The sequence below is a fragment of the Tachyglossus aculeatus genome, chromosome 7 (assembly GCF_015852505.1).
Source record: "Tachyglossus aculeatus isolate mTacAcu1 chromosome 7, mTacAcu1.pri, whole genome shotgun sequence".
Classification (NCBI taxonomy): Eukaryota; Metazoa; Chordata; class Mammalia; order Monotremata; family Tachyglossidae; genus Tachyglossus; species Tachyglossus aculeatus.
Genome location: NC_052072.1, coordinates 30,332,043 through 30,345,677, shown reverse-complemented (window position 1 = coordinate 30,345,677; position 13,635 = coordinate 30,332,043). Strand labels below are relative to the sequence as shown.

The following is a 13,635-nucleotide window of genomic DNA, read 5'->3' as shown; positions in this document are numbered from 1 at the left end:
TATTTATTACTCTATTTTATTTGTGCATATCTATTCTATTTAATTTTGTTAGTATGTTTGGTTTTGTTCTCCATCCCCCTCTTTTAGACTGTGAGCCCACTGTTGGGTAGGGACCGCCTCTCTATGTTGCCAACTTGGACTTCCCCATCGCTTAGTCCAGTGCTCTGCACACAGTAAGCGCTCAATAAATACGATTGATTGATTGATTGATGAAGAGGGGCAGGGGGGCGGGGCAGTAGGGAGTGTCTGCAGGGGGTGGGGAGGAGGGGGAGCTGGAAGGTAATTTTCAAGTTGCAAAAGAGCATTCCTGCCTGGGCTGTACATTCCCGCTTTGGGAGGGGAGAGCTCAGAGCCCGGACACACCCAGGAGTCCCACACAGGCTCAGCCGCCTGGCTGAGCTGCCAACTCCTCCTCCCACGAGGAGGGAGGGAGGGAGGGGATGAAGGCATGGAAGGAGGGGGAGAGGGGCAGAGGAAGGAAGGAATGGAGGGAAGGAGGGAGGGACAGTGAACACACATGCCCCGCATGGGCTGCGAATTGGGTGGTAATAATAATAATAATAATGGCATTTATTAAGCGCTTACTGTGTGCAAAGCACGGTTCTAAACGCTGGGAAGGTTACAAGGTGATCAGGTTATCATCATCATCATCATCAATCGTATTTATTGAGCGCTTACTATGTGCAGAGCACTGTACTAGGCGCTTGGGAAGTACAAATTGGCAACACATAGAGACAGTCCCTACCCAACAGTGGGCTCACAGTCTAAAAGGGGCAGACAGACAACAAAACCAAACATACTAACAAAATAAGATAAATAGAGTAGATATGTACAAGTAAAACCTGTATATATGTATACCTGTATATATGGATATATGTTTGTACATATTTATTACTCAATTTATTCTACTTGTACATATCTATTCTATGTACAAGTAAAACCTGTATATATGTATACCTGTATATATGTATATATGTTTGTACATCATCATCATCATCAATCGTATTTATTGAGCGCCTACTATGTGCAGAGCACTGTACTAAGCGCTTGGGAAGTACAAATTGGCAACACCTAGAGACAGTCCCTACCCAACAGTGGGCTCACAGTCTAAAAGGGGGAGACAGAGAACAAAACCAAACATACTAACAAAATAAGATAAATAGAATAGATATGTACAAGTAAAACCTGTATATATGTATACCTGTATATATGTATATATGTTTGTACATATTTATTACTCTATTTATTCTACTTGTACATATCTATTCTATGTACAAGTAAAACCTGTATGTATGTATACCTGTATATATGTATATATGTTTGTACATATTTATTACTCTATTTATTTATTCTACTTGTACATATCTATTCTATTTATTTTATTTTGTTAGTATGTTTGGTTTGGTTCTCTGTCTCCCCCTTTCAGACTGTGAGCCCACTGTTGGGTAGGGACTGTCTCTATATGTTGCCAATTTGTACTGCCCAAGCGCGTAGTACGGTGCTGTGCACATAGTAAGCGCTCAATAAATACGATTGATGATGATGATGATCAGGTTGTCCCAAGGGGGGGCTCACAGCCTTAATCCCCATTTTACAGATGAGGTAACTGAGGCCCAGAGAAGTTAAGCAACTTGCCCAAAGTCACACAGCTGGCAATTGGCGGAGCCGGGATTTGAAGCCATGACCTCTGACTCCAGAGCCCGTGTTCTTTTCCACTGAGCTACGCTGCTTCTCTACTTCCCAAGAAGTACGCTGCTGCTTGGTACTTCCCAAGCGCTTAATACAGTGCACTGCACACAGTAAGCGCTCAATAAATACAATTGAATGAATGAATGAATGGTGCAGCCCCCACTTAGCCAGAACCAGAAGGACAAGAGCAGGTTTTGGCATATCTCTTTTTTATTTTAATAAAAAATAGATAGATTTAATAAAAAATAGAGAAGCAGCGTGACAGTGGAAAGGGCATGGGCTTTGGAGTCAGAGGTCGTGGGTTCGAATCCCGACTCCACCACAAGTCTGCTGTGTGACCTTGGGCAAGTCACTTAACTTCTCCGAGCCTCAGTTCCCTCATCTGTAAAAATGGGGATTAAGACTGTGAGCCCCACGTGGGACAACTTGATCACACTGTATCCCCCCCCCCCCAGTGCTTAGAACAGTGCTTTGCACATAGTAAGCGCTTAACAAATGCCATCATCATCATTTTAATGGTATGTTAAGCGTTTACTATGTGCCAGGCACCGTACTAAGCGTTGGGGTAGATACAAACTAATCAGGTTGAACACAGCCCCTGTCCCACAAGGGGCTCACAGGCTTAATCCCTATTTAACAGATGAGGTAACTGAGGCACGGAGAAGTTAAGTGACTTGCCCAAGGTCACACAGAAGACGAGTGGTGGAACAGGGACTAGAACCCAGGCCCATGCTGTTCCTGGCAGGTCATGTTTTTCTCAAATCTCCTCTCAGGGAGGGACTCCTCAGGAACAATGCTCCACAGAGTTAAGAAGCAACATGGCTTAGTGGATACAGCATGGGTTTGGGAGGCAGAGGACCTGGGTTCTAATCCCCACACCGCCACTCGTCTGTTGCAAAACCTGGGCAAGTCACTTAACTTCTCTGTGCCTCAGATACCTCATCTGTAAAATGGGGATTAAGACTGTGAGCCCCATGTGGAACATAGACTCAGTCAAAACCTGATTAGCTCATATCTACCCCAATGCTTATTACGGTGCCTGGCACACAGTAAGCACAAATACCATCAAAAAAGTCCAGAAAAACTGAGCAACAGCTGGCATTGGCTGCAAAAGCAACAACCCCTTCCTCTCCCCCCCTACCCCTACCTCCAACAGCCTTCCAACCTGTTTGGTGGTATCAGAAGAGATCCTTCGTGGGCGAGGAGTGGGGAAAGACATAATTGGCCAGGGAGCAAAGGACCTGGGATGCAGGCCAGGAGAGGGGAAGAAGACAAACTCAGGACAGAAGTGGAGGAATGTGGATTAATAATAACGATAGCAATGATAGTAATCATGGTATTTGTTCAGCTATTACTGTGTGAAAATACTGCCTTAGTGCTGGGGATGATACAATATAAGCAGATCAGAGACAGTCTCAGTCCCACCTGGGACTTTTAGACTGTGAGCCCACTGTTGGGTAGGGACTGTCTCTATATGTTGCCAACTTGTACTTCCCAAGCACTTAGTACAGTGCTCTGCACACAGTAAGCGCTCAATAAATATGATTGATTGATTGATTGACTCGAGCCCGTTGTTGGGTAGGGACCATCTCTATATGTTGCCGACTTGTACTTCCCAACTGCTTAGTACAGTGCTCTGCACCCAGTAAGCACTCAATAAATATGGCAATGAATGAAAGAATAATCTATGAGGGAGGGAGAACGGGTATTGAATCCCCATTTTATTGATTAGGAATCCTCGGTACAGAGAAGTGATTTACACCGTTACATAGCAGGCAAGCAGCAGAACACTTGATTTGCAGAGAGCGCTGCAAGCCACCAGGCTGAATTCCTTAAAAGTCCCCAAAGGAGCTGGATCCTGGCAAGTGCTCTGAACTTGTGGACCGGCAGCCGTGCCAAGCCTTGGCCCTCGTAATGAAGATCCTGGCTGTTGTCTAATTTTTAAAATGAGTTCCCTGGCTAGGGAGGTGTGTTTTCACCACGCTCAAAAACTTAAAGAGGCACTTACCAGTGTCCCCCGCAGCCTCACTGGTCCCCTTCCAACACATTATTCTCGTTTTTGACATGATTAGGGAGAGTTGAGGCAAGTCAGTTTTCTCAGTGTCACTCTGAAACTTCTGTGACCACCTGCCTCTTGCGGCTCTCAGAATGTGTGTCCCCGAGAGAGGGGCCTGGGGCCACACTTCAAACCTTCATAGAGCTAAATCCTGTCGAGTTTTCGACAGTGTTTCCCACATCTGTCCTCTCCTCTTCATCCTAATGTCCATCACCCTAGTGCAGGGGGTCTTCATATTCATAGACTACCATATCAGCCTCCTCAGAGGTCTTCCCTGCCTCCAGCCTCTCATTGAGCACTGTTTGCTGAGCATTGTACTAAATAATATATATATATATATATATATATATATATATATATATATATAATGGCATTTGTTAGGCGCTTACTATGTGCAAAGCACTATTCTAAGTGCTGGGGGATACAAGGCGATCAGGTTGTCCCACGAGGGGCTCACAGTCTTAATCCCCATTTTACAGATGAGGTAACTGAGGCTCAGAGAAGTTAAGTGACTTGCCCAAGGTCACACAGCAGACGTGGCAGAGCTGGGATTCGAACTCATGACCTCTGGCTCCAAAGCCTGTGCTCTTACCACTGAGCCGCGCTGCTTCAAATGCTTGGGAGAGTTCAACACGACAGAGTTGATAGTCATGTCCACTCTTTACTCAGCTGCTGTTCACTGGCATCACAGAACTAAACTTCTAGAAAAGCAATATTGGCCTAATGGAAACAGCACAGGCCTGAGAGTCAGTCTAATCCCAGCTCCACCACTTGTTTGATGGGTGGCCTTGGGTCACTTAACTTCTCTGTGCCTCAGTTACCTCATCTGTAAAATGGGGACTAAGACGGTGAACCCCACGTGGGACATGGACTGTATCCAATCTGACAGCCCGTATCTATCCCAGAGCTTAGTACAGTGCTTGGTGCATAGTAAGTACTTAAATACCATTTAGAAAAAAAAGTTTTCTAAAACATCAATCGTATTTATTGAGCGCTTACTGTGTGCAGAGCACTGTACTAAGCGCTTGGGAAGTACAAGTTGGCAACATATAGAGACAGTCCCTACCCAACAGTGGGTTCACAGTCTAGAAGGGGGAGACAGAGAACAAAACCAAACATATTAACAAAATGAAATACATAGAATAGATATGTACAAGTAAAATAGAGTAATAATATGTACAAACATATATACATATATACAGGTGCTGTGGGGAAGGGAAGGAGGTAAGACGGGGGGATGGAGAGGGGGGCAAGGGGGAGAGGAAGGAGGGGGCTCAGTCTGGGAAGGCAAACATCATTCTGCACCCATTTCCCCACTCCTCCAGAACCTCCAGGGGTTACCCATTCCTTTCTGCATCAAGCAGGGAGTCATGACCTTTGGCTTTAAGGCACTCCATCAACTCTCTACTTATCCACTCACTTCTCCCACTACAACCCAGCTCCCCCTCTTTGTTCCTATCAAGTCAATTTAATGTGCTTGTTCTTGACCTGTAATCCTAAAATCCACACCCTGTTTCTTACCTGGAACTCTCCTCCTTCAAATCCCACCTCTCAGAGGTCTTCCCTGATTAATTTGTCCATTCCCCAGGTCACACCTACCACCTCAGCTGTTTCACACTACCTCAGGACTCACAGCACACTTGAAGATAATGACTTACATATTCTACTATTTTAACACTTATTCACATAACCATCTTTCCATTCTCTTCTTTACCCTACCTGAAATGTATCTTGTGTCTGCCTCCCCCAATAGACTGTAAGTTCCTGGAGGGCCAAAGACTGTTTTCTCTACCCTCTTTTGTACTCCCTCAAGTGCTTGAAGAATGCGCTACTCAGAAGTGCCCACTTTTCATTTTGAGTGTGGGGAAGAAAAGGTGGCAGACATCTTTGGGGAGGTGAAGACTTGGGGATGACAGGCTTCCAAGTAAAGTCTTGTCAGAACCCAAGATTGAGCAGACTTGGGAGATTAGCTCACCCTTGTTGGCATGGGCATCTGTGACTGGGAAAACAGCATGACAGAATGGGGCTCACCAAACAGAAGTGTTGTTCAAACCTTGGATAAATTGCTTCCAAGCACTTCCACAAGATCAAATCCAAGACAGCGAAGTATTCCAGAAAAAACACTTGAGGCTTTGGAACTAGGCGGGAAGAAAGGAGACGTGGCTCGGAAAGAGTACAAGAACAGGTGTTTTTATTTTGCTCAGTTTATCAGACACGATATAGGTTTGTTTCATTGGTTAGTTTTTATAATTACATTGTCTACAAACAGGCAAACTAGAACAGGGGCTGGGCTTCTAATAAAGCTTGTTCAGATCAGAGGCAACTGCAAGTTATTCGGCGGGTGCACGTTTGGTATAACGGGGAGACTGACGAGTTTGGCAGCTTCTGGGGAAAGTAGTGGGAACATCGAGGGGCTCCCGCTACTCACTGAACAAATAACAACAAAAACCCAAGTGCTCTACAAATGATACTTCCTGGTCCCGACAAGTGCGTGAAATGAAAGCAGGTGGGAGGACTCCCAAATTTTGCTAACTGGTTTTCTAGCAATTAAATTTTTTAAAATTGCTCTTGTGAAACAGTGCTCACGATGCTGCTGATTCATACTAGTAAAAAGTGTCGTATTTACAAATTGGCATTGCAAAAGGCACTTGAAGTTGAGTTGAACTCTAGAGGACTGAGTATCGGAAGTAGCTTGGATGCACACAATTCTGTGACCTCTGCAACAAAAAAGCCCTCAAATATAGGGTTACTGTGAATGCGCACTGACAGGTTAGCCACCTTATTCTCTCTCTCTCTCTCTCTCTCACACACACACACACACACAATGGAAGAGTTGACACCCTCAGCTCATCGGTTTATAATCCTGAGAAGTAGGGCAGTAGTTGAACACTGAAAGTGAGTTACACTATCTTTTTTAAAAATGATATGCAAACGTATCTCCCAGAGCCCGGCAGAAGTGACACTCGTGTCCTGGGGGCTAGATTGGAAAACTGCCAGTGGCCATGGTGCCTCAGTATCCAAAACTATCCCTGGGGCCAGAGGGATCTGCTCACAGATGGATCACCACCTTCTGACGAAGCAGCCTCTTCCAGATTCGGAAGCTTCATGGTGCCCTCTGTACTGGGCATCGCTAAACAAACATGCTTAGAAGCACTCCTCTGCTTTTAAAGAAACCAACACAATACACCTGGTTGGGCAATACACACCTCTTAATACAATAAACTCCTATACGGGCAGTATGATTTAATATGTTTTAATTTTGTCTGCTATAAAAAATGAATGAAGACTTCTGCTTGGTACATTTGGCTTTACAATGTTAATGAATAATTAATGCTAGTGTATGTGTCTGCACTTCATTATGCTCCATTAACCAGTGACAAAGCTTTGCAACAATCTGATTATAACATGTGAATCACAGAAGAACTCTTACTTATCGGCACACACACAACCTACCGCAAAACCTAATACAAACCTATAAAATCTAACTGGATTAGCTGTATCCATTGCAATATTTGTGCTTATTTTATCTCAGAAGATACGCTACTAGCAAAAATACACATTTTTTTTTTTGCATTTCCCCTCCCCATATTACACTGTAGAAGACATTATTCAGTGCATTTCCTAAGAAATAAACTTCATTATAGTATATATCTCTCTATATATCTATTCCATAAAGAAAAGAAGAAGAGCATAATGCAACTTTTAAGATTTCCACTTAAAGGGTGGGGGGAGAAATCAGCGTTTTGGAAAGCTGGTCCCCTCTCCTACTGACAAATGAAGATTTATTTGTCACTGATATTTAACTCTTTGTTCTGCTAAGCATGGAGATGAAATGGACACGCAGCAGAAGAGAAAGCTGCCATTCCCACTCCTCTCAGTCCTCAGCAGATTTCCTGGAGCATTCGTTAATGGCGGTGTCTGCCTAGGTCACTTGCTTTTTTGGTGGCACCATTGAACCTCAAAGTAACCCATAAATCATTTTCCAATTAGGAAAGAACCGAGTTCCATGGCCACTTTAATCAGTGCTGGGATTTTTCCACTGGCTGAGTAAAAGGAAGTGGATTACGGGTAGAGGAGGAGGGATTGAGGTTAGCATAATGTCAAGCTTCCTGCCTGTCAATGGTGTGACACACTGGAATAACTGATCGGGGGAGGTCAAAACCTCTCCTGTAGACAGTCCAGAGTCGCAGCACCATCCGCCCCAATGTGCTAAATGAGGTGGGGAAGTCCTGCCAAGACCAGGAAGACAGAATGAATGACCTCTCAAGGGCCCTTCCTCGATCTACAGTTTGATGAGATGGTCATAAAGGCAGGTATCCCTCCCCCCAGCCCTTCCCCACCAAATTTAAAATGACCCGGGGAAAGGGTATACTCAACTAGAAAGCCAATGATCTGAATACCCACCTAACTACATGACCTGAGGCTAACCGAAAAAGTAGTTTGGATAACTGGTATCCGTGGAGCTATCCCGGAAAGTCAGACCCTATTGATTCGCTATCCAAACCAGTGTCGAGATATTCAAACTAGTTGATCAGCTAGCTATCCTACCTAGTTGAGGTTCCAAATGCTTGGGAGACTAGGCATTCTGCAGGTCTGAATGGTCCAAAATGGGAGTCCTAGGAAGAGAGGGTACGTTCTTCCCCACTGGCAAACTCCCCATCATCTTCCGTGCCTTGACTCTATCTAGTTGACGGAACGAGCCATTCCGCATTAGCCTCCAGGATCTCCAAAATCCAGCAACTAAATTGAAAGCGCATTGGCTACTTTGGGAGGTCATCTTAAAATGCATTTCTGCTTTTCCCTTATGCAATACAAAGAACTCCAGGAATATAATCACACTAAGATTTATATAAGCATGTGTTATGTGTGTGTATGATAGCAGGTACACTTGTGACTATCTATACATATATATATATCTATATCTATATATGTATATCTATCTAGGAAAAAATTAAAAATTTGGTTCCACAGTTACAGCTGCCAAGGACCGGCAGCCTAGACAGCAAATGTAATTCAGTAAAACTGTAATTCTGACATACAGTATTATAAAGTGAGTAGTTTGAAGTTATTGCTTTGATTACATAGTAAAGAAGATCCCATCGTTCTGTTGCAAAACTTTTATACAGAGTGAGTAGAACTGTTTTCCTTTTCAAGTAATAGCAAGATTCTGGACTCAGAAGTTCTACACATAACAGTAGAATGCTTGAAGGATTGTTTTTGCTTTTTGAAATGGAATGGGTTGCCTCAGGACTCATCTCTAACGATTTCGATCCACATAAGAATAGATGCAAGCAACTACAGAACTTTAAAAGCAAGAAAAGTCACAGGACAACTAGCATCCCAAATATTTCAGGCTGAGGAGGGCTTGTCCGGGCTGTTTACAGCTCAGCTTTGGGGTGAACGTGGCCTGCCATTTGAAAGGGGTCATCCCATTCCATGAATGCAGTGCTATTTCACAACCGGAGGCTTGTAAGGAGAATAATTTAAGTGGGTCAAGAGCAGGGTTAAATGCAACATTCACACTTCACAAAAGATCCCGTTCCTGCCACTGGATGATCTTTGTTTTTCTGAGCAGAGAACAACATTCAGAGTGTAAGTTGATTTCAGGCACTTTTTACACACGTCCATTTGGAGTTAAAATCTGCACGGACGATTTCAGTCCAGAAAAGACGGCGGGGCCACCACCCGAGACCCCATCACAAGGCGACGACCACCGCCGAGACGAGATGTCATTGTGGTGCCCTTCCATCCGCGGTACAAAGATTTGAAGACAAAACCCCACAACCGTTTTCTACTTGGAAAATATAAAATAAGGGGAATTTCCACGTAGAGTTTCCGCTACTCTCAAAATAAATAACATGATCTGACCAAACGTTGGTCACTGAGGGCCGGTCCACCCCACCACCTAAGTCTGTTTCCCCAAGACTAACTGCTGGTGGGCAACAGGATCTCAATCTCTTTGCCATTGGTTACTACCGCACTGTTAGAGCAGCTACTGGCTAGGTCCTCCGGGGTACCCAGAGAGGCTGCCTGGGACGGGGTTTTGGTCAGTGGAACCGTGGAGGATGGCGCTGGGGCCAGGCCCGGTTTTTTGGGCGGGATCGGAGGGGGGTTTCCTCTTTCGGCTCTGGGTATGGTGGGGGATTTGATGCCGGGGGACAGAGGGCTCAGTGGACTGGAGACTTTCCCTGGGGTAGGTGAGTGGCTGCTGTCGCCTCTTGGGTTGGGGGAGCTGGCCAGATTGCGATAGTCCGTGCCAAAGGGCGAGCTGTTGGGGGAGACGGGCTTGATGGGCCCCTGCTGGCTGGTGAACCTGGAAAGCACCTGAGTGACCGTGTTGCGAGCCAGCTGCTTGGCGGCAGAGTTGTCGATGAGGGTGGGGGACAGGTCTCGGGACGGGGGGCTCTGCAGGCCGCTGGCCTGTTGGTCTTGGTCAGCTTGGGACTGGAATTTGTGTCGAGCCGCGTGAAATCGCTGGTTGATCCCCACTTGGTAGGAAGACTGGTAGCTGGGGCTGCTGGCTGATGGCCCAATGAGCCGTTTGCTCAGCACGGGCGAAGAACACGGGGAGGAAGTCAAGGAGGAGGCGGCCGTGCCGCTAGGAGACAGCGAGATCCCAACGGATGGAAGATGAGCGGCCATGGGGATGGGAGACTCGGGTCCCGCCGGAGAACCGCCACCGTTCTCCATCGCGTTCTCTTGGGCCGGCACGGCCAACTTCTCTCTTGAGGGGGCCTGGGGCTCCGCCCCGCTGCTTGGCAACGGCTCTCTGCTGGCTGACATCTCTGGGTCACAGTGACCGTTGGTTTTTGTCAACGGGGGAGCGGGTGAGGCGGGGCTCAGCAGCCCAGTGTTGATCCCCTTGACGCTGACACTCACGGAGGTCCTTTCTGCCGGCAGGTGCTCTGTCTGACACGACACAGACACCAGGAAGGGCGGTTCGGTCGCTGTGTCTTTAGACACCACCCCCGACTTCTTGGTTGGCTCATTACGGCCACTGGCCTCGTAAGATGCTTCAAGCTCCTTCACAGTTTTCTTCAAGAGCTCCATCTCTTCTCTGAGAGCCTTGGTGCGGTTTTCTTCTCTGTTCAGCTTGGCTCGTAGCTGCTCCCTTTCAATGTCGAACTCGGAGAGCTGCTTTTCTACCTGGGCCTCGGTCTGCATCCCTCGCCTCCTCTCGGCTGCCAGCTCTTCCTCCAGCTTGCTCGCTCTGCTCCGCTCTTTCTCCAGTTTTAGGCTCAGTTCCCCTGCCTTCTGTCCTTCCTCTGCTGCCTTGTTGGTGGCCTTCTTGCACTCCATCACCAGCATGGAGGACAGCTGCTTGTGGCGGGACCTCTCTTCCTCCAGCTGGCTGGAAAGCTTCTTCTGCTCCTTTTCGAACTTCTTCACTTGAGACTTCTCAAATTCCAGCTGGGAAGAAAACCAAATGGTTTATTAGAGGACCAAAGCCAAAGCAACTGTATCTTCCCACTAGACTAAAGACACAGCCTTTTAGACTGTGAGCCCACTGTTGGGTAGGGACTGTCTCTATATGTTGCCAACTTGTACTTCCCAAGCGCTTAGTACAGTGCTCTGCACACAGTAAGCACTCAATAAATACGATTGATTGATTGACTAGAAGCTCCTGGAAGGCAGGGATCCTGTCTACTAACTCTACGGTACCCTCCCAAATGTTTGGTACCGTGCAAGGCACAGCGTAAGCCCTTGATCAATACCACTGACTGACCGATTGACGGGGGAGAGGAAAGCCTTGGAGATGAAGCGCCAATCAGGTCAGGCCTTGAAGAAAGCCACAGAGAGACTTAAATACAATTCCAATGAACGGATTAGCTTGGCATCACTACCAAGACAGTCCACCCAAGTCCTGAGCAATTTGACGGGGAGAGAGTCGGGGCGAGGAAATGAGCTGAGCATCCACCTCCATTTGCCAGTCCCCGGGGCATGAGGGCCACAGCCCCTTACCTGTTGAGTGAGTCGTTCCCGCTCCTTCTCCAACATATAGGTGACATCATCCCCTTCGGCAGTGTCTTGCGCATGCCTCTGCCGTTCTTCCTCCAGATCCAGGATCACCTTCCAAGGGCAGAAAGGAAATCCACCTGTCATCTCTAAATATCAAAAAGCCTCACATCTTCTCATGCAAATTTCAAAGAATTACCCCCAGAGATATGGTTAGCAGCTGCAGGCTGTAACTACCTCACTGCCCAAGTAAAGCTTGTGTAGAAAAGTGGGAGAAAGACCAAAAAAGGCAATGAGACGGTACCAAAACAGAGTGGGACCGTGGAGGAGATTCTGCTTAATTTGGTGCATGATAATTAAAGATAATGACATAAAAGGGAAACCCCCATCTCTCCTCCTGTGCCCATATCTGCTGTTGGATCAATAAGCTCCTTATGGAGAGGGATCATGTTTCCAGCCTTTACTGTACTCTTCCAGGCACTCTGCACAAAGAAGGCACAAAAGAAATACTATTACTTGATTGATGGACTATTATATAAAAAAGAGCACTCTTTAATGTCACATATCCGTAATTTAGTTTAATGTCTGTCTCCCCCTCTAGATTGTAAGCTCCTTGTGGGCAGGGGACATGTTTATCAACTCTTGTATTGAACTCTTCTGAGTGCTTAGTATGGGGCTCTGCACACAGTAAGCCCTCAATAAATACCGCTGATTGACTGACTGGACCAGTCATCTGGGCCTAAAATGAAGGACATTCTTCACAGGGCCTCTGCTTCTCACCATCTACTTTTACTACTGAAGATGGTGGCAGAGAATCAAACAGAATTATGAAGGAGGAACATGAGTTGGAGGGAAAGATTCCCTGACTGAAGAGAGTGGGATTTTCCCCACTCGCTTCATCACGAGCACTACAGACACACACAGATATTGCTCACGGCTCCAGAAACATTCCCAGGGACCCGACCTTTCTTGGCTCCACCCATCCTAGCTGCTGCTTTTCCCGCATTTTTCTTTAATTGCAATTAACCTGAGCGAGAGAGTTCAAACTTCTCAGAGTTTGGCTTCGAGAAGAGAGAGCTTAACCCAGCTGTTCCTAGAGGCTGTTACAAAAACCTCGCCGGACCAGTAGACTACACACCCACTTTGGAAATTTTACACTGGCTTATTACAGAAAAGGCCAAAGCAAACAAAAAAAAAAAAAACCAAACCCAAATCCTAGGCCCTAGACCTGCATGCATCTCCATTAAATGCATTCCTGAAGCAAGGCCCAATACGCATGCCAGCTCTCTGGAGTCCTTGGCACCCAACTCGAAAGAATCGGGCCAAAGAAGCGTGCTGGGTTGCAGTCTTAATGTTTCCAGATCACTACAATTCTGATCGTTCATTCAAACTCTCTTCCAAATTGTCAGCAAACAATTAGAGGAAGAACTTTTAGTCAAAAGCAAAGGTTGAGATGCAAAAGAGTGGATGGGCTTTAGTGCTGGTGAACCCTCCCCAGCCTAAGGACCACTACGCTGTAGTAGCTGCTAAAGCAGTTTAGGGATTCACCTGCTTCCTGCCATTCCAAATGCAGGAATGTTGGTGGGGAGCCAGGCTCAGTGGAAAGAGTACGGGATTTGGAGTCGGAGGTCATGGGTTCAAATCCCAGCTCCACTGTCAGCTGTGTGACTCTGGGCAAGTCACAACTTCTCTGTGCCTCAGTTCCCTCATCTGTAAAATGGGGATTAAGACTGTGAGCCCCACATGGGACAACCTGATCACCTTGTATCCCCCCTAGCACTTAGAACAGTGCTTTGGCACATAGTAAGCGCTTAACAAATGCCATTATTATTATTATTATTATTATTATACTTGAAGAGAGGAAGATTTTAGTGGACACCTTCTGGAGGGTGGCTAGTAACACCAGAGGGCAAATAGCTGAAAAGTCCCTCAAA

General features: G+C 46.3%; 1 protein-coding gene across 5 annotated transcripts in view; it reads right to left on the bottom strand.

The window, feature by feature from the left end:
- Nucleotides 1–5,919: 5,919 nt before the first annotated feature.
- CTTNBP2NL (CTTNBP2 N-terminal like) overlaps nt 5,920–13,635 on the bottom strand; it is a 53,781-nt gene continuing 46,065 nt past the window's right edge. For all 5 annotated transcript variants that reach the window (XM_038748871.1, XM_038748874.1, XM_038748875.1 and 2 more), the window contains 2 exons: nt 11,708–11,815; nt 5,920–11,155 (listed from right to left, as the gene is read on the bottom strand). In XM_038748871.1, the coding sequence (XP_038604799.1) occupies nt 9,671–11,155; nt 11,708–11,815 (1,593 nt within the window). In that variant the 3' untranslated portion in view covers nt 5,920–9,670. The remainder of the gene's footprint in view (nt 11,156–11,707; nt 11,816–13,635) is intronic.